The sequence below is a fragment of the Cheilinus undulatus genome, linkage group 17, assembly GCF_018320785.1.
Source record: "Cheilinus undulatus linkage group 17, ASM1832078v1, whole genome shotgun sequence".
NCBI lineage: Eukaryota > Metazoa > Chordata > Actinopteri > Labriformes > Labridae > Cheilinus > Cheilinus undulatus.
Genome location: NC_054881.1, coordinates 32,371,352 through 32,391,097, shown reverse-complemented (window position 1 = coordinate 32,391,097; position 19,746 = coordinate 32,371,352). Strand labels below are relative to the sequence as shown.

At 39.5% G+C, this 19,746-nt stretch overlaps 1 protein-coding gene across 1 annotated transcript in view; it reads left to right on the top strand.

Moving 5' to 3' along the window:
- Nucleotides 1–16,927, top strand: part of tsc1b (TSC complex subunit 1b) — a 44,666-nt gene extending 27,739 nt beyond the window's left edge. Inside the window, exons 15-22 of the mRNA XM_041810653.1 lie at nucleotides 1,468–1,511; nucleotides 4,176–4,342; nucleotides 5,130–5,312; nucleotides 5,463–5,573; nucleotides 8,954–9,076; nucleotides 11,727–11,914; nucleotides 12,174–12,347; nucleotides 12,808–16,927. Coding sequence (XP_041666587.1) covers nucleotides 1,468–1,511; nucleotides 4,176–4,342; nucleotides 5,130–5,312; nucleotides 5,463–5,573; nucleotides 8,954–9,076; nucleotides 11,727–11,914; nucleotides 12,174–12,347; nucleotides 12,808–13,501 — 1,684 coding nt within the window. The 3' untranslated portion in view covers nucleotides 13,502–16,927. The remainder of the gene's footprint in view (nucleotides 1–1,467; nucleotides 1,512–4,175; nucleotides 4,343–5,129; nucleotides 5,313–5,462; nucleotides 5,574–8,953; nucleotides 9,077–11,726; nucleotides 11,915–12,173; nucleotides 12,348–12,807) is intronic.
- Nucleotides 16,928–19,746: the final 2,819 nt, after the last annotated feature.

The window sequence follows — 19,746 nt, the reverse complement described above, 5'->3', positions numbered from 1 at the left end:
TAGTCCAAGCATTTAATTTCTTGCTAAAATCTGGTATCAAATCCTTGTAGTGTGTTCTATGCACCCTGCTAAACCTGGGGCCTCTGCTTTCTACAGCTGAGAGGCAGAAGAGACACAGCTGCATTGTTTTTTGACAGATTTACCCCCAGTAGAGAAATATCACAGATTTTCAATGTCCGACGAAAACTACATTACATTTGAGTCTAGTTTTAGTTGTCTTGGTGAAAACTAAACTTACTTTTAGTCAGTTTTAGTCATCACGGATCTATTTTTGTTAGTTTTAGTCTAGTTTTTGTTATGGGGAAAAAAAGGCTGTTGACAAATATTTTTAGTCATAGTTTTAGTCTACGAAATCAACACTGCTGATGTCAGATAGGCTGGTCTGAGTATTTCAGAGTATTTCACAAACATCTTTAGGGTTTACAGAGAATGGTCCAAAAAAGGGAAAATATACAGAGAGCAGCAGTTGTGTGGAACAAAAATGCCTTGTTGATGTCAGAGAAGAATGGGCAGACGGTTCAAGATGATAGAAAGGCAACAGTAACTCAAATGACCACTCGTTACAACAAAGATATGCAGAATACCATCTCTGAATGTACAACATTAGGAACCTTGAAGCAGATGAGCTACAGCAGCAGAAGAACACACTGGGCCCCACTCCTGTCAGCTAAGAACAGGAAACTGAGGCTACACTTCACACAGGCTCACCAAAATCCTAAAGTAGAAGTTTGGACAAATGTTGCAAATGTCTGATGATTTTAGCTGAGACATTCAGATGGTAGGATCAGAATTTGGCGTAAACAACATGAAAGCATGGATCCATCCTGTCATGTATCAACAATTCAGGCTGGTGGTCGTGCAGTGGTAGAGAGGATATTTTCTTGGCACACTTTGGGTCCCTTGAGCATCATTTGAACGCCTAGCTGAGTATTGTTACTGACCATGTCCATCCCTTTATGACCACAGTAAAACCATCTTCTGATGGCTACTTCCAGCTCAGATCATCTCAAACTGGTTTCTTGCACATTACAATGAGTTCACTGTACTCCACTGACCTCAACAGTCACCAGATCCCAGTCCAACAGAGCACCTTTTGGATGTGCAACCAACAATATGGACCAAAATTGGAGGTGTTTCCAACACCTTGTTGAAACTATGCCATGAAGGACAAAGCATTTAAACTTTGACAAACTAATGTATAAACATGAAGGCTACATCCCTTATTTAGTATTAGCAGTAGGCAATACTCAGATTAGTAAACAGTATTTTGAACTCTCTTCCATATTTCATATCTTAGATTTTGGTTTTTTGAAATGCATACAGTATCTAGATTGCTATTGCTGTTGTGCACGTTTTTCCGATTATAAATAATACTGATCAACCTTCTGGCATTCATTATATGAGAACAGCTAAACATAGAAACATCCACCTTTTTCTAACATGCTTTTTCATTCTTTCCCTTCACAGATTACCTTTGCCAAGTAAGTCAGCTGACTGGACGCACTTTGGAGGTAACACACTCACACACACACTGATAAAAGAAGCTCTTATAAAGGCTCCAGATGGAGCATTATTTAAGCATGACTAGTGATTTGTCACGAGCTCTGAGACGTGAACATCATGTTAAAACCCAGCCAGACAGGGAATTTGTTCAACTGAGGTTTATCAAACACACACAGCACACAAACTCACACAGTTCCCACAGTCACGCAGAACCTGATCAGCTCAGAAATTCAGGAGTTGGCCATTTAGAGATTTCTCCTTCTTTTTTTAACCTCCAGTCAGCCATGGCAGGAATCTAATTTTCTCTAGCTGCAGCACACAACAAGATACAACTATGGTGTGTTTTTGTAAAAACTCTGCCAACTTTGTAATTACAACTCTGGAATTTAATCATCTGCCCTGATCAGCTGATAGGAGTCAGGTACTTTCGATCACATCTAAAACAAAACCCTACTCAGAGCCTGGGGCTTTCTGACGGAAACTCTCTAAAGACTGTTTAAAACTTGGATCAAATTCTCAGGAGGATTTTTCTCTTGATGCTTTCTTTCTTCTTTGTTCATGCTGACAGTGAAGCTTTGTATCCACAGTTATTTTGGCAAATAACAGCATTTTAAAAGCACTCCATTTTTCAGAATATCTTTATTGTGTGCCCGTGGTTTCCAGAGGGCGGGTTGGTTTTGAATTTTGTTCATGTGTGTTTTTGTATTGGAAAAAACCTGACATTGCAAGATAATTATTTTCTATGATATACCATGCATTAAAAATATTTAGACCCCCTTCACTTTTTCTAAAATTTTGTTATGTTGCACCCTGATGATGCAATTGTTAAAATTCATTTTTTATCTCACTTATCTACAGGTAGTTCCCCATCATGACAAAGGGAAAACGTAATCCTATAAATGTTTGCAAATTTATTACAAAATTAAAAACTGAAATGTCTAGTCAGCACATGGTTGAAGCACTTTTGGAAGCTCGAGTATTATTAAACATGAGGCAACAAGTTTTGCACACCTGGCTTGGGGGATTTTTCTGCCATTTTTCTTTGCAAATCCTCTCAAGCTCAGTCAGGTGAGATGGGGACTTGTGGACAGCCATTTTCTGGTCTCTCCAGAGATGGCCACTCTAGGACATTCATAGAGTTGTCCCTTAGCCACTCCTGTGTTGTCTTGGCTGTGTGCTAAGAGCCACTGAGGAAGCCAATGGAAGGTGGAAGGTGAACCTTCAATCCAGTCTGTGGTCCTAATGCTGTGGAACAGGTCTTCTTTGTAGATACCTCTGTACTTTGCCCCATTAAGCTTTCCCTCAACCCTGACCAGTCTCCCAGTCACTGCTTCTGAAAAACACCCTCACAGCATGATGCTGCCACCACCATGTTTCACTGCAGGGATGATATTGGGCAGATGATGAGTGGTTCCCGGTGTCCTCCAGACATAATGTCTACAATTGAGGCCAAACAGTTCAGTCTTGGTTTCATCATACTAGAGAATCTTGGTTTTCACAGACTGGGAGTCCTTCAGGTGCTTTTTTGTGAACTCCAAGCAAGTGTTCATGTGTTTTGCACTGAGGAGAGGCTTCCATCAAGTTACTCTGCCATTGAGCCCTAATTGGTGGAGGGCCGCGGTGATGGTTGTCCTTCTGGAATTTTGTCCCAGGATCTCTGGAGCTCAGTCAAAGTGACCATCTAGTTCTTGGTACTCCCTCACTAAAAACCCTTCTCCCCTGATTTTTCAATTTGGCCGGACAACCAGCTCTTTGAAGAATCCCGGTTGTGCCAAACTTCTTCCATTTGAGAATTAAGGAGACCAATGTGGCCTTGGGAACTGTCAGTGCAGAAGAAATGTTTTTGTAGCCTTCCACAGATCTGTGCCTTGCAACAATCCTGTCTCTGAGGTCTGCAGGCAGTTCCTTTGACCTCATGGCTTGGTTTTTGCTCTGATACACATTGTCAGCTGTGACGCCTTCCATACAGAGGTGTGTGCCTTTCCAAATCATGTCCATTTGATTTATCACAGGTGGACTCCAGTCAAGGAGTCTCAGCAATGATCCTGTGAAATGGGAGGAACCTGAGCTAAATTTAAGTGTTGTTGCAAAGGGTCTGATTAATTGTCACATTTCAGTTTTCTGTTTTTACTGCATTTGCAAAAATTTATAAAATTCTGTTTTTTCAACTGTAACATGAGGTAGCAACATAACAAAATTGAAAAAGTGAAGGGGCTCTGAATACTTTCTGAATGTACTGGATATTATGAATTTTTTAATTAAAAAAGAAGTTATCCTTTATCATCCTCCAAGTGTTTTTGAGTTCTGTTTCTTTTAAATTTACAACTTTAGTATGTCACAAATGTTTGACGAAACTGGTAATTTTCCTTGTAATTTTTTTTATTTTTTTAGTGTGGCCCTTGTATGCTTTCATAACATCCACATTACACAGGAATAAAAGTGTTATGACTGTAACCTGTATAATAGTGATTATAAGCTTGCATAGTTCATTGATTTTTCATTGCTTAATATAAATTTCTCTATTTTTTAACCTATTTTGGTCACAGAGTTTACCCTCATCCCCTCGTCTGCGTTTCTTACAGTGCTCCATTTTTAGAGAATAATTAGTAATGTGAATATGTGTCAGGTGTGTGACTGTGTGAGTTACATTATGATTACCGTGGCCTCCCCAGGCTCCGCTCCACTGGACGAGCTTCACACGCTGCGCAGCCAGCTGCTCCTGCTGCACAACCAGCTGCTGTACGAGCGCTACAAGAGGGAGCAGCACGCCGTCCGCAACCGACGCCTCCTCCGACGCATCATCAACGCCACTGCACTGGAGGAGCAGAACAATGCCATGGCAAGTTTGCAAATGCTTTATGGCTGATTAACACTCAGAGTTATGAGGGCACTCAGAGTTGATATGCAGAGTTACTCATTGATAATTAAATTTATTCTCATACCTCTCTAGGTTCTTTAAAAGTAAATAAGACTATGTAGTTATTTTAATGCCTCTTATCATTCAGTCAAAATAAGGCAAAAGGAATAACTGCCTGTTGCTTTTGTTTGCAATTTCTAAGGCAAATATTGAGTGAGTGACGCTTTTGACAGTTAACAGAAACAAGGATGAGGTTTCTTGTAGTAAAGCCTTGTTGCGCATGTGCATGACAAGGCAGCAATGAGATCTGACTTTTTCCGCAAAATCAACACAAAGTAAAAGATCATCTATGTAGCCGTCCTATATTGCAGGGAAGAGGAGAAAACGAATGAAAACATCCTCTCATTATTGAGGCATTTTTAACATTTCATAACTGTTAGCTGGCCAGTCAGGTGAGGGTTATCTCCGCCTGTTTGTGAGTGAAGGCAGGACAGATCAACATGTGGTTCTTACTAAGAGGTCATGATGGTTGTTTGTCTTCTGGAATAAAATATAAATAAAGACATAAAAAACTTGATCATTCATGCAGAAATCAGCAGAAGAGTGATGAAATTGCCATCCATCTTTGAAGTATGTGTGCTTCCTTCCCTTGTGTGCCAAAAAGTGCGCCAAAATGCCTTAAACACTTTTCTTCATGATATTTAGAGAGTTACATACATTTTGTTCTTAACTTGTACACCTGTGTGTGTTTATTTATGTGTGATTGCAGAAGGATCAGCTGAATCTGCAGAGTGTGGACATCTTATCTCTGAGGGAGAGTCTGCAGGTGGAGCAGCAGCGGTACAGGCAGCTGTGGGACGACCGGGAGACGGTGGTGACCAGGCTGCACAGTCAGATCAGACAGCTGCAGCAGGGGCGAGACGACTACTACACCAAGAACCAGGAGCTCCAGGTACACACATTTATATTCTTTCACACATGTAAAATGTCAGATATCTTTGCAAAAATTAAGCTGTTATGGGACAGATGTTTCCATCAACTGTAATGGCCTCTATGAGATATGATTTCAAGCCTTTGAATCTTGTCATGTTTGTGTTTGCAGAGTAAGCTGCAGGAGTGTCAGAAAAAGATGGATGAAATGGAGGCGGAGCTTCAGAGGGCCAACAACAAAGTCTGCCACACAGGTCACCTTCTCAACCAGATGACTATTAAGGTAAAGGAACATACATCGGTGGCAGTTTAGCTCAGAGGGTAGGGCAGCAGTTCATCAGTTCAGTCACAGAAATTGGAAATCCTGTGTGGAAAGAGACAGAACAGTAAATGTAAATCATCACCTGGCTGGAAATAAATGCTAGGACATTAGTATGATCAAACAGCAGAAGGTTCCTAATGGGGTTATCACAATATTAGAATCTTGAACTTAGAAAGATACTAAACATAACGGGGACACAATGCGGAAAGGATGTAGTCAAGCTTTGGTTGCATTCAACCAAAATCCACCCCCTTTTTGTACATTTTTTTGAGCTGTGGAAGTACTTAGAGCATTACTATTGTAGAAGATTCAGAAAGTAATGTCTTATTTCTTTGTTTCACTATTTTGTGTCCATGGTATCCAGAAGTATTAAAGTATCAAAATAGTTGGCATTCCTGGTTGTTGAAAAATGTTAAATGCAATGAGGTCTTAAAGATTTTTACTTCCTGTGTTTCTGTTCTGGACCTCTTATTAAAGTCCAGTGCACTTGCATGCTTACATAATCTTGAGTCAATGATGAAAATAGAATGAAAACAGGCAGTGGGAGAGGGAGTCTTCTGATTATTTTGGCCATAAGAGAAGAAATTTTTCTTGGCTTATACCCGGTGTGTGAAAAAATAATAAACCAATTTAGGGAAAATTTCAAAAGTGTTAAAAAGTCTTACATGCAAGACCAAAAGGTCTTAAATTTTGAAGAACTTAAATTGATGTATTCATCAAACAAGCTAGTTTTTCTACTTTCTCGTACATTATTGAGATGCATGATTAATGCATTTAGATGGGCCAGTATTTCTTTATTGTATGCTGGGAGAATTCAAGGCCAATCTAGTCTAGTGGTAAAAATGTGCAGTTGCGATTATTCTTAACACTATTGCAATTTTCTAACTTCAGTTCTGATATAATTTATTAATGGTATCATGAGTCCACTTGCTTGGTTATCAGAGAATAATCATAATTTTGAAGTGTGAATTTCTCAAATCAAGACATAAAAATGTTAAGAAGCATAAAAAATGTAAACCTGAAGTTATTAAAGCACTGCTTTCCCTTACTTTCAACTTTTTCTTTTTTTAAAGTAATGGGACCTCTACAAAGTGCAATAGTGGTACTAATGTAAACTTAAAGGCCTTCCAGCAGGCATATTGTAAACCTTCAAGTACAACTTAGTACAGTAATAATTGCAGCCTTTTATATTTTTATGTGATTGCACAGCCTGACATTGCAATTGTGATTGGATCAGTAGTGCAGCACTGATTTATTTATGGGAATAAATAATTAAAGTTTATAGAACTCATGTAGTGAGCTACAATTTATCTGCTCTGACAGTAAAGTGTCTATGGCTACTATTTTATGACTTTTAACTACTTTCTGACCACTGAAATTAAAAAGTAGACCTTCCATTGACAGCTACTTTCTGGTTTCAGACTGAGGTGTTTAGTTTTTCTAATAGTCTGACCTCCAAATGCTACAAGAAAGATGAATTTGTGAGCTACAACAAGAAATACTACTGGCATTTACATTCAGATGTTATAGATTTATCTTACAGTCAGCACCAAACAAACCGTACTTTGTGTCTCTTGAATGAAATGGGTTGGAAATTGATGTTTCCACTGCCCCCCACCACCACCACCACCACCACCACCACCACCACACACACACACACACACACCCACACACACACACACACACACAATAATTTTCAACCCAGAAGGTCCTGCAAGAGTGGCAGACGTCAATCAAGTAGATAGAAGGAGCACTGCAACTAGTGACAAGTAGTGATAGAGAAGTAAGATGTTCTTTTCTGATTGTTTCACAGCAGTTATGCCTTGAAGAATTTAGGAACACACCGGCAACTCCTCATAAATGTGCTGGAAGGTGCAGGATTTTGTTTGAGTAGTGCTTATGTGTTCATGCTGTGAGATTTTACTCTACACTCCACCACAGACAACACCGACAGCTGTTTAATTCAACAGTCAGCAAATATGAATTCTCTTTAATGTTGTATTAAAATGCATGCTAGTGTTAGTTTTGGCTGCAGCATTGTTTCCTAGTCCCTTAAATTTTTCTTTGTCCTGACCTGCAGACTTTTGACAGTGAGCTTCTCTTCCCTACTCAAACTCCTCACACATAAAGTTTCCCAAGTAAGATAATACCGATGGAAAGCAGAATCACTGAATATCTGGATTATTTTATTGAAAATTAATTGAAGATATTTTATTTAGGGTATAACTTATTTGCTAAAAAATCACATCTTCTAATGTTTGTATGTGATCAGATGGATCAAAAAGTACTTAATTAGCCAGTTCCGGGCATTGAGGAGGTGTGATTTTTTTTGTTGCTGTGGTGTTGAAAGTGGTATCCTGTGATACTGGTATTGCTCGGAGTAAATCAGGTTAAATAAGTTCTTCACATACCATACCATGATATCATGAGCATGTAATACATCTTAACTAACATTAAATTGCTGTTTTTGTCACGGACATCATCAGCTATGGGGGGAAGTTGTAGCTGATATTCCTGAGCAGTGTGACTCTTAAACAGAAGGTCCTGCCAAAAAGAAGGATTAAAGCCTCCTTCATTTTTATCTTACATGTCTGGGCAGGTGTTCAATTCCAGATAAGGAGATAAACACGTCCCTGCTAACAAACGCATATGGACACTGTTCACACAGCATTTTGTCACTGGCAGCTAAGTGCTTCATGTTAAATCAGCAGGATTGTTTGTTTGCAGCCCTCCAGGCTCGTCTAGTGCACAATTTAAACCAACGTTGAGATGAACGGAGGGCCGTAGAAAAACAAACAAACTGGCTTGGGGACAGTTGGGTCAGAATTTGGAAGTCACAACAGCGCACGCCCCCGTCCTCGTCCTGCCATCTCCCTGCAGACTGCAGACTGTCCCAGGGCTCTGTTGCCTTGGAGATGATGGCTCTCCCTCTCTATTTTTGGGTCAGCAGCGTGGGGGTCTGGGTGTTTTTCTGCCTCCTGGGGTTTGTCTGAGGTCTGTTTCCCTCATCTGACCCAGACTGAACTGAAATCCTGATAAACAAGGGGCTGTTAGCGAGGGAAATGAGCGTTTCAAGCCAGACATAATCCATGCAGTTTACTAAAGATCCTTTTTGATGGAATTATTATTTAACTGAATGGTTTAATATTCTGTGAAGTCAGGGGCTGGGTGCTGGTTTCTACTCCAGATTGACCCTTGATGAATGTTCAGCAAAGCCACTAATGCAGACTGCTGTAGGCTTTATTGTTAATGTCTTCCCAGGTATCTTTTAACAGGCTTGATTTGTAGTGTAATTGCTGTTTTGCCCTCCATCGTCATTGTTTGTCTCATGTGTCCTTCAGCTGAGCAACAGTGAGAGCACCCAGCAGCAGATGAGCTTCCTGAACAAGCAGCTGCTGCTCCTCGGGGAGGCTCATAAGCTGTCCATGCAGGAGTTACACCACGCAGGCGCCGATAACACAAAGGTACAGTGGAGTGCAGTGTGTGTGTGTGTGTGTGTGTGTGTGTGCATGACAGGTGGAGAAAAGTGCAGAGGCAACGTACTGAGGCACAAAAGGGAGACTAATTGGGTTTGGTGGGCACGGTCAAACCATCCAGCTCAGATATTTCAGCTTTGCTACAGCAGCATCTTTAACTGAATAACAATGCTTTTAAAGTGTATTAAAATGTTTTACCCTGAGCTTAGCTTAACAGGTTCACAGATGTTACATTTGACTAGGTGTCCTGTTGAAGTCACCAGGCCTGAATCTAAAATTTATCCACCAGACTCACTGATTAAATAACAGCGTTTACATACTTACCTAAAGCTAAAAAGTGGCTATTAGAGAAGAGATCAGCAACTATTTTGATAATTTATCTTGAAAAATGCCAAATGTTATTAACACAAAGCACTTTTTTTAAGGGATGCACTTATTTAAGACAATTTCAGACCATTGCAGATGGTGGAATTTTCACTTTTTTCAGAAACATTTACTTTACAGAAGTCTCTATGTACAGATGAGGATGAAGTAAACAGCCCCTATATGAAAAGTTAATTTTTCAAAGTATTTCCCAAGTGCCCAACTTTGATGTCATGCTATGAATTCACTTTTTAGGAATATTTATGCTATTATTTCCCCCCTTCCTTGGGGGGTGGGGGGAGGGCAAATTTACAGAGTTAATACAAAATGAGTTTTTTAAATGATTACTTAATCTAGTCTAATCTAATCTAAGGGAAAAATGCCATACTAACTTCCCTAGCTCTATGTGAAATAATAATAATTACCCCCCTTGCTAAATCAGAAATTAATTGTGATTAGCCACAGTTTTTGGAAAGGTGAGTCCAATTTTACTAGCTACGCTTAGAACTCATTACTGCCAGACCTGTTGAATCAAGAAATCCCTTAAATAGAACCTGTGTGACAAAGATAAATAGGCTAAAAGATTTCAAAAAGGAGCACATCATGGTGCAATCTGAAGAAATTCAAGAACAGATTAAAAAAAAATTATTAAAATCTATCAGTCTGGAAAGGGTTACAAAGCCATTTCTAGGCTTTGGGACTCCAGCAAACCAGGGTGAGAGCCGTTATCCACAAATGGAGAAAACTTGGAACAGTGATGAACCTTCCCAGGAGTTGCCAGCCTACCAAAATGACTCCAAGAGCACATAAGCGACTCATCCAGGTCACAAAAGAACCCAGAACAACATCTTAAGACCTCCAGGCCTCACATGACTCAGTTATGGTCAGAGTTCATGATCCAACAACAAGAAAGAGACTGGGCAAAAATGGCATCCATTGGGGAGTTCTGAGGCCAAACCACTGCTGACCAAAAAATCCCAATAGCTCGTCTTACTTTGACCAAAAACCATCTTGATGATCCCCAAGAAAAATATTCTGAGGACTGATGAGACAAGAGTTGTATTTTTTATAGGTGATATCTGGTGGTAAAAATAATGCAGCATTTCAAAAATGAACATGACAACAGTCAAAGATGGTGGTGGTAGTGGGATAGTCTGGAGCTGCTTTGCTGCTGCAGGATCTGGACCACTTGCCATAATTGATGGAACCATGAATTCTGCTTTCTACCAGAAAATCCTGAAGGAGGATGCCCATCCATCAGTTCATGACCTCAAGCTCAAGCACACTTGGGTTACGCAGCAGGAACATGATCCAAAACACACCAGCAAGTCCACCAAAAAACAAATGAAGGTTTTGGAGTGGCCTAGCCAAAGCTCAGACTTAAATCCAATTGAGATGCTATAGCATGACTTTAAACAGGCTGTTATTGCTGGAAAACACCTCAGTGTGGCCGAATTAAAACAATTCTGCAAAGAAAAGCGGGCCAAAATTCCTCCACAGTGATCTGAAAGACTCATTTCCAGTTATTGCAAACGCTTGCAGGTGTTGCCGCCAAGGGTGGCACAACCAGTTACTAGGTTTAGGGGGCAATGACTTTTTCATATAGGGCCAGGTAGGTTAGGATGATTTTGCTGTTTTAATTGGCAGATATAGATTATGGAAATATTAAGCATTCCTTAAATTTCCTGAGATCACATTGCATTCCTCCACAATGTAATCAAAATTTTTGCAATTTTTCAACCTTTTATAAAGAAAAGGTGAAACACAATACATGTGAAATAATTCACATAGCAGCCTTTCTTTGAGCAATAATCACAAGGATGTTTAGCAACTTCAAATTATTGTTTTGATGTTGTTTATCTTATAATTTATTTCCAAACTTATGAAACATGTTGCTTCTTCTTTTGAAAAATCTTGATGTAGCTATTTGAGGTTATAAAGCAGCCCTTCTGTTGCTTCATTGTGAAACGTTTGGTTTATTTTGGCTTAGTTAATATACGTATATGTAATGCATAGCTAGGTTCATTTTCCAGCCTTCTCTTGCATGTTTATTTTTAATAACCTACAGAGGGATGTCTTTTTTCCTTTGCAGGGTTTAATAATCTAAAACTTGATAGACTGAAAAAAATCTCAGGTTAACATGAATGCTATAAAAAATGTAGTAACTAAAAAACTTTTAGAAAAAACTTTCTTAATCTGTTGTTCAATTCTTTGTCACTCTTTCATACATGTCTTATTCTTTTCCACTCTTTGTTGCTGTTCTCTAATCATGCAGGAAGCCCAGATGCTGAAAGTTTCTTACGGTAAAGAAGTGGAGACACTTAGACAGAGCCTGCTGGTTCAGGGTCAAAAACTGGAGGCAGCACAGCAGAGAGTGGCCGAACTTGAAACACTCCTTACCAAGAAAGAACACCTCATTGTGGAGCAGAAGAAGTTCCTTGAGGATGTAAAATGCCAAGCAAGGTGAGTGTTACCCTCTGCTATGGCAAAACACTAAAAAAATAATTGAAATCAGAAGATCATAAAATAACTGAGTCAAGAACCTTTTGTGTGGTTGTTTTAAAGTGTGACTGAATTTACTTCAGGCTTTGTGCTTTCTTTTATCTCTTTTCTATTCCTGACATGATATAGCTTGTTTTTCATGTGCCCTTTTTGAATTGTTCTCATCTTCTCTTTGCAACTTTGACTTTTTCCTGTCCCCATGTTGTCTCTGTGTCTGCAGGGCGGAGCTGCAGGCCTCAGAGAGCAGGTATCAGGCGCAGAGAAGAATCACTCAGCTGCTGCAGACTGAACTCCTGCAGCTTTACAGCAGAGTGGAGATGGAAGCTCCAGCCAGCACAGTAACCAGTTCACCACCAGGGGGCAGAGCTGACCCACACACTAGTGCTGACTCCAGGTCAGGCTCATAGCTCTAAAACCAGGCCTTTATCATCTATCAATGTCATTTCTTCTTTTTTTAATTTAAGTCATCTAGTTTCTGTCGCACTGTGGCACAAAATTTAGTTACCAGTTTAGTGTTTGGATAGTTGAACTGCTTGTCAGTTAACTGTCTAGTTACTTTTGAGCTCCGGATAATGGGGTTACTCTGAATAAAATGGCTGTAATTCCTAAATAATAAATGCCATATTTTTTGTGTACTCTCTTGAATTAAAGGAGAAAGTCTACACTTAAGTCACATGTTGATTATTTTATTTTAAATCCATCATTTTAGTAAATAAAAGCAAAATGACAAAACCTGTGCCACTGTCCAAATAAAAATAGACCTAACTGTAGATACAGTGCCTAGCTTCACCTGTTAGTCTCTTTTAGAGCTTGTGTGTGGTTTTGTTTTTCCTGACCTGTTTTGTCCTCCACAGTGTCATGGTGCCAGATGGACCAAGTAAACCTCACACCAATGAGGAGGTGGACAGTAGACAACCCCACGATTCCCCTCGGGGCAACGGCAGCACTTTATCGCCAGGGCAACCAAAGGCGAGCAACTCTTCCAAGACAACAGCTAATTCCATCAATGGCAGCCAGGACTTGGCCCCGCCCCTTCTGGTGGAGCCCTCCCCATCCTGTCCCCACAACAACTCGCTAACACCCCAGCACCCCTCTGACGCGCCGCTTACCGTCGGCTCCTATCCCAGCGCCAAGAGCTTCCTGGGCATGAGGGCGCGGGAGCTGTTCCGCAACAAAAGCGAGAGCCAGTGTGATGAAGAGCAACCACCGCCGCGCCTGGCCGGCCTAGCACACGGCCTGAAAACTGAGCTCTGCGTGGAGCCGCCCTGCTCGGGCTATATCCCCCCTGTCAGTCCTGCACCTTCCCCCGTCCCGCCTCCGCCCCCTCTTCAAGCTCCTGCTCCCACCCCTACCCCAGCAACCCCTCTCACTGTGCCCACCAAGGAGCCCCACTCTGAGCCTAAGCAGCGGGCCTCCAGCCAGGAGAGCCCTAGAAGGAAGGCAGGGGCAGGGCCAGGTGCAGGGCGGGGTCACACGGGGTCAGGTCGTCCCCGGCAACAGCAGCTAAAGATCATGGACTATAATGAAACACATCACGAGCACAGTTAAAGACACAGAACTGGGCTGGGTGCAGGGCTGAGACTGAGAGACTGAAGTTTAATGACGAGAAGAGCTACAAATCAGAGAAAGAGTAACATGTCAGCAACTCTTTGGATTCAGTGTTATATGTTCCATTCCTCTGAGTGGACAACAGGATTTCCCCCTAGTGTTGTTCATTATTTTTCCTCTTTTTTTCCAATACTGATTCATTCCCCTGAAGAATTTCAACAAGGTTACAGGGAAACAATTTGGATGAGTTGTTACCAGTGAATATGCTATGACTTATGAATCTGATTATAAGACGATGATGCTCAAAGATAAGCTTACAGGAAGTGACTGAAGGTATCAAATACTTACCTGTGATACTGTGATGTTTAAAGGTTCAGTTCCCGTTAAAATGAATAATTTCCTTCTTGTTTTATTTAGCTGTAAGTTGTCCAGATTGTGAGAAGTGTCACTGATATTTTGTTTGACGGCTGCACAAAAAAAGAGTAACTGGGGCTCCCACCTCTCAGCTGAAGAAATAATCAATAATCCGATAAACGCTTTCAGCCATACAAATTTTGTCGACTAAAACTATGGCTAAAAATGTCTTCTTTTTTCCATGAGACAGCCTAGACTAGGTCGAGCTAAAAACAGATCTGTGATGACTAAAACTCTAATTTTGTTTTTGTGAGGAAATCAAAAATCCATGATATTTCTATAGTGGGGTTTAATTGTCAAAACTGCCTGCTGCTCTCTGCCTCTCAGCTGTAGAAAGCAGGGGTCTCTGGTTTTGCAGCATGCATAAACAAGACTAGTGATATTGTGGCACCAGATTCAAGCAAGAGAATAAATGTCTAGACCAATAATACAGACTAAAATGTGAGGACTTTTAATGACGAAAGGTGGACTACATTTTTTTTCCTTTTCTTTTTTGACTAAAACCATAAAAAGTAGAAATGACTAAAATTTAACTAAAACTCAAAGGCATTTAATCTATAGAATAAATCCCAAAACATCTTGTTGCGCCTTAATTGCTATCTCCAACACAGCGACAGCAGTACGTCAACAGTCTAACTCCCCACCAGCCACTACTGGGCCAGGTGCTTGATACCAGAGCCTTGAGCCCACTTGGGAATCACCTCCCAGCCTCACTGGGTGAGTGAAAATACAACTGGAACTGCAGTGTTTCAGCAGCTGAGGCCTCCTGTTTATTCTACATCTCAAACAAAAAAAATGGCACTACATTTCTTTTTCTGTGCCCTAAAGCACTTCAACCAGAGCTGCTACTACAGCAGCCAAGATGGACAAAACAGCTGTTCTCTTGGGGAAACACTTGGGTCCTAAATAAAGCAGTGGCCTTGGTGTGTCCACAGACGTCTGGCTACCGCTGGTGTGGCTTTGTTCATGTAAAATAAGAGGGGTGATTGTTTTGACTTATTCCAGACGGCACTGATGTGTTGTGGATTTAAGGCTAAATTTAAAAATATTTGTCAAAATTAACACTGCTTTCTAGAGTGATGGAGATTATTATAAGACTAAAACCCCATTTACTCTTTGCATCAACATCAGTGCTGGGTAAAAGACCACCAAGTTGCAATACTTAAAGTTAGGTGTAAATGTGTACTTGATATTGAGTTGATATTCAGTAGCTGAGGCTGCACACAGCTTTCATCCAGACTGGCTTGGAAGGATAGACGTTCACACTTACTTCCATGCATTAAAGACCACTCTGTCAATTGATGTAATCTGCAGTAGTAGGCTAGTAAGCAAAAGCATGACTTTCTTGCATCTGTCCAACCTTGTTGGTCACTCTTTACTTTGAAGTGAGTTGTCTTTTCCATATAACAGTGCCCCCCAAGGTTCATTTGCTCTGTTTCCTTTACAAGTATGTTCATGAAGAAATAGAGGAGAAAAGCTGTTAAAAAGATACCACTAGCCTCAGAGCTTGTGGATAATTCCCTCCTTTTTATTGCCAGTGGAAGACGCTGGTAGTCAATCATGTTACAGCTTTTCTCCCTTGTTTTGTCATCAACATGCATCTAAGGAAACTGTGATTTACTATTTAGCAAGTAAACCTTGTAGGTGTGCTTGTCAGGTTAAAATGTTGACTCAATTTAAGACAAAAAGTGAACAGTGAGGCTGGGCAGATGTAAGTTGGTCACAATTTTGCTTACTGGCGACCAAACGGCCAGCACCAGTATAAAATGGAATGGAAATGATGTCTGGGCTTTTATTTGCGTAAGAGGCAAGCTAGTAAGTTCATGTTAATTTAGTGTGAACACGTGTGCTAAAAGGCAGTTGTCTTGGTGTTGTTCAGCACAGATGTTAATGCTAAATGTAAATTGGGCTCAAACTTGCTGTTTAAATGTTTAAAAGTCTCTGAAAATGTAAGATCCCTGATTAAGGTTTCTATTTGAGTGGCTGTGTTGGCAGGAATCTCAGAAAGAAATATCTCAAAACCTGGACACCTTAGACCTAAACTCTGAGTGATACACCTGGAGCTGAAAAAAAGAAGGTTGTTTTTATTATTTGAGTGAACTGGCCCTTTAAATGTAAAAACTACCACTTTCAGTTGCACCAGATATTACCTAAAAAGCAAGACACGTTACATATATCTAAATTACTGTAAGGCATGCTAAAGCATTGAAAGTGGACTGAAGTATGTTTGAGTTATCAGAGTACATGTGGAGCAAGTGTTACATCAATGGAGGTGATTGGTACGTGGAGACGTTTGGTTTCTTCTGGAAGTTGAACTTACCATTACTGGACTTCACTAACATTTCCATAAAGAAACTCCATTGACTTTTTTGTCCAGGAGGAGAATGTGTTGTGTGAATGTGTGAATGGATTCTTGCATTTAGGCAAAGACTAAATTATGGGAGTTTTTCAAATTTGGAAATGATGAAATATTATGCATTTTTTAATAATTCAACATATCCGTCTTACCTTTTTACTTTTTATTTATTTGGCCATGAAGGGCACTCAAAAGTACAAATTTAAATCGGACAGTGCAAGTGAGGACCAGCTGATCTTTTTGAAGTGAAAATTTATGTTTCTGACTCCAAAAAGAAATAAAAAAACAAAAACATCTTATCCAACCTGGCTCCCATTCTGCAGGTCCAATAAACTTGGAGTTACTTCATTTCTCTTTAGTATTAGAAGTTTCCTCCGGTTCTGGAAGAGTTTTAAATCCTGTTGTCCACTGGGAACTCCTGCTGTCACTTTCTTTTGCCTCGCTATCTAAAGCATGTTCAACAATCCACTTAAATGCCAACCGTAGTAACTACAGCAAACCAAGACAGAAGGTACAATCAGCACAAAGTGAAGAAACCAGGACTCTGACCGGAGCGGGAGAATCTGGGACAATACGGCAAAAAAGGAAGTTCTTAAAGCAGTGGCTTGTGTTTAACTGTGAACAATAAAGATCGTCTTCAATGTTTTGCACTACAATGCTGAGTTTGGCTTCTCTTATTGCTGAATTTAACCTCCCCCTGTTTGGTTTGTACCTCCGTGGAAATGAAGCATCCTGGTGTTTTGTCATTACGAGTTTGTTTTTGGGACTCGACACTTTCAGGTGTTTGCAGATTGAAGAGCCAGTCCATTCTCTTAAACTGTGCTGTTGTTTCACAGCTCAACAGAAAACAGATGAACAGAGGAAAATGTCAAATGGTGTCTAAGATGATTCTGTTGGGCAATCAGCTCTGATGTAAGGGCCCCTTTTGGCATAAAAGCACGGAATTGAGGGGTTGGTAAGGATAATTAATGATCAACTTAGTAACTGTATTCAATGATCTATTAAGTAATTTTTCAAGGAAAGCTGTCAAGAATCCCCTTGTTCCATCTTTTTAACAAAATAGAGTATCCTGCTTTTCACATCTTACACCATAGCAGGATGAATCTTTGGTTTCAAAGCAAAGTCAATGCTGGTTTTTCACTTTTATGGAAAGTGAAATACAAAAGAAAATTAGACACAAACAATTGCAAGGCTTAGGTGTTATGTACAGTGCATTTTATGTTGCAGCCTGGTGCTCCAGTAGATTAAATGTATCTTTTTCGTTAATCTACACTCAGTACCTTGTAATGACAAAGTGAAACAGAATTTTTAAAATGTTTGAAAACTTATGAAAAACAAAAAACTGCATTATCACATTGACATACATATTCAGATCTTTTGCAAAAACACTTGAAATTTAGCTCAGGTTCCTCAGCTTCTCTGATCTGTTCTGAGATATTTCTACACCAGCTCTGCAGGCAGTTCCTTTGACCTCATGGCTTGGTTTTTGCTCTGATATGCAGTGGCAGCTATAAGACCTTCTATAGAGATGTGTGCCTTTCCAAATCATGTCCAATTAATTTAATTTACTACAGGTGGACTCCACTCAAGGTGTAGAAACATCTCAGTTAAGAACTAGGTTATTCAGAGACATCTAAGCTAAATTTCAATCATTGCAAAGGGTTTGAAAAACTTTCTATAATTCTGTTTTCACTTTTCATTATGGATTACTGAGTTGAGATTAATGGGAATAGAAATTAATTTAAATGACTGTAGCATTGGTTGCATCATAACAAACTAAAAGAGGAGAGGGGTCTGAATACTTTTTGAATGCACTGTATTTTGTCAAGTATTTCTCAAATATTAGCACTGCATTTATGATAATATAATTAAGTCTTTCTCACATATGTGATTATACATGCCCAAATGTGTTTTAATGATATCCAAAGGTATGGACTTTGAGTGAAAGCAGGGCACATACTTGTTTTAATTGTTTATTATTCAAGCTTTAAATAGTATTAATTCTAAATTGCTCTGGGCATCTGAATACAAAACCATTAGTTTCAAAACAACAAAAAGCAAATGCTGCTTGTCCCAGGTGTGTGTTGGTAAAATTTGAATTTTAAAAGTAAAGAAATCGAGAATGCATTTTCTGAAGTCAATTACTTCTTGTAAAGTAGCCTATTTTGAAAAATTTTCATATTTTTATTTTAGTTATTATTATTATTATTATTTATATTATATATTATATTTAATAAATTATCGCTGAATTTGTTGTCTTTGTTAGCTTAAACTTTAATGTCGGCAGTTGATGAACATGAGGCCTTCGCTTAACGTTGACAGTCATAGACATTATATACATACTATATTATGTCTATGTTAACAGTAGAGAGGTGACATTCATGAATGATCTAAATCTTTCGAACGACTCTTTAACATGAACAATGGAAACTGATTCACAGTTGTGAGCTGTTCATTTTTTTTATCCCTATGTTTCACACTGATGCACACACACGCTCCTCCTTTGTTACTCCACAGAGTGAGAAGACTATACACCCAAGGACGGTTCAGGAGTCCTCTGCAGGGTTTTACTTTTTTACAAGGCAGCTATATGCACTCCAACAGGTCACCAGTCCATTGCAGTGTAAATACTAGTAGTACTAGTAGGCTGCATGTACATTTTTCTTTCATTTATTATAGTCTTATCAATTTTTCTAACACTTGAAATATTGTTTTTTAAAAGTATGGAGTTTTTCTATCAAAATATTCTTGTGTGAAATGTTTTCCCTAAAAATTGCACTAAAATCACTCAGGTGTATTGCATATATGCATTCAGTACTAACAGTACAGAACTACGCAGTATGTGGTATCTATATTTTTTTCTTGTTTACTAAATTTCTTAAAGATGTTTTGAGGGAATTTAACAACAATAGAGTATATATATTCGACCCAAACTGTCCCCTATCATTCCTTCCAGTGATTATTTCTTGGATAACATGAGTATCCTCTGGCTATCTTCTTAAATAATAAAATATAAAATAAGCCAGTTTTTTTAAACGGCTCTTTGAAAGGATCCACAAGATCCGGCTCCCTTCAAAGAGCCATAAATCCCATCTCCACTTAACAGTTAGCCTAACTTAATCCAGTGGTTAGCTGTTGCTGTTATGTACGCTAGTAGCAGATGCTGCGTCATGTGCGTAACATTAGCTGTGCCATATTAAACTAACACAAGCTAAGCTAACTGTACTTAGGCTTGCAGGTTTTTTTTAATTTTATTGACAAATACAATGGTCGTCTTTAGTTTTCCCCACAAACCCCTGGAAGAAAAAGCAATTACATTTGAAAAGGAAGGGTCTTTATGCAGGAAAAACAAAAATAAGTCCAATTGTTCTTCAATGCTACATCAAAAATGCTAACGTTAGCTTAAGTGTACGAGTTGAAGCCTGCAGGCAAGAGACAGTTTTAGACAGCCGTCTAAAAATCACACAAATCAGAA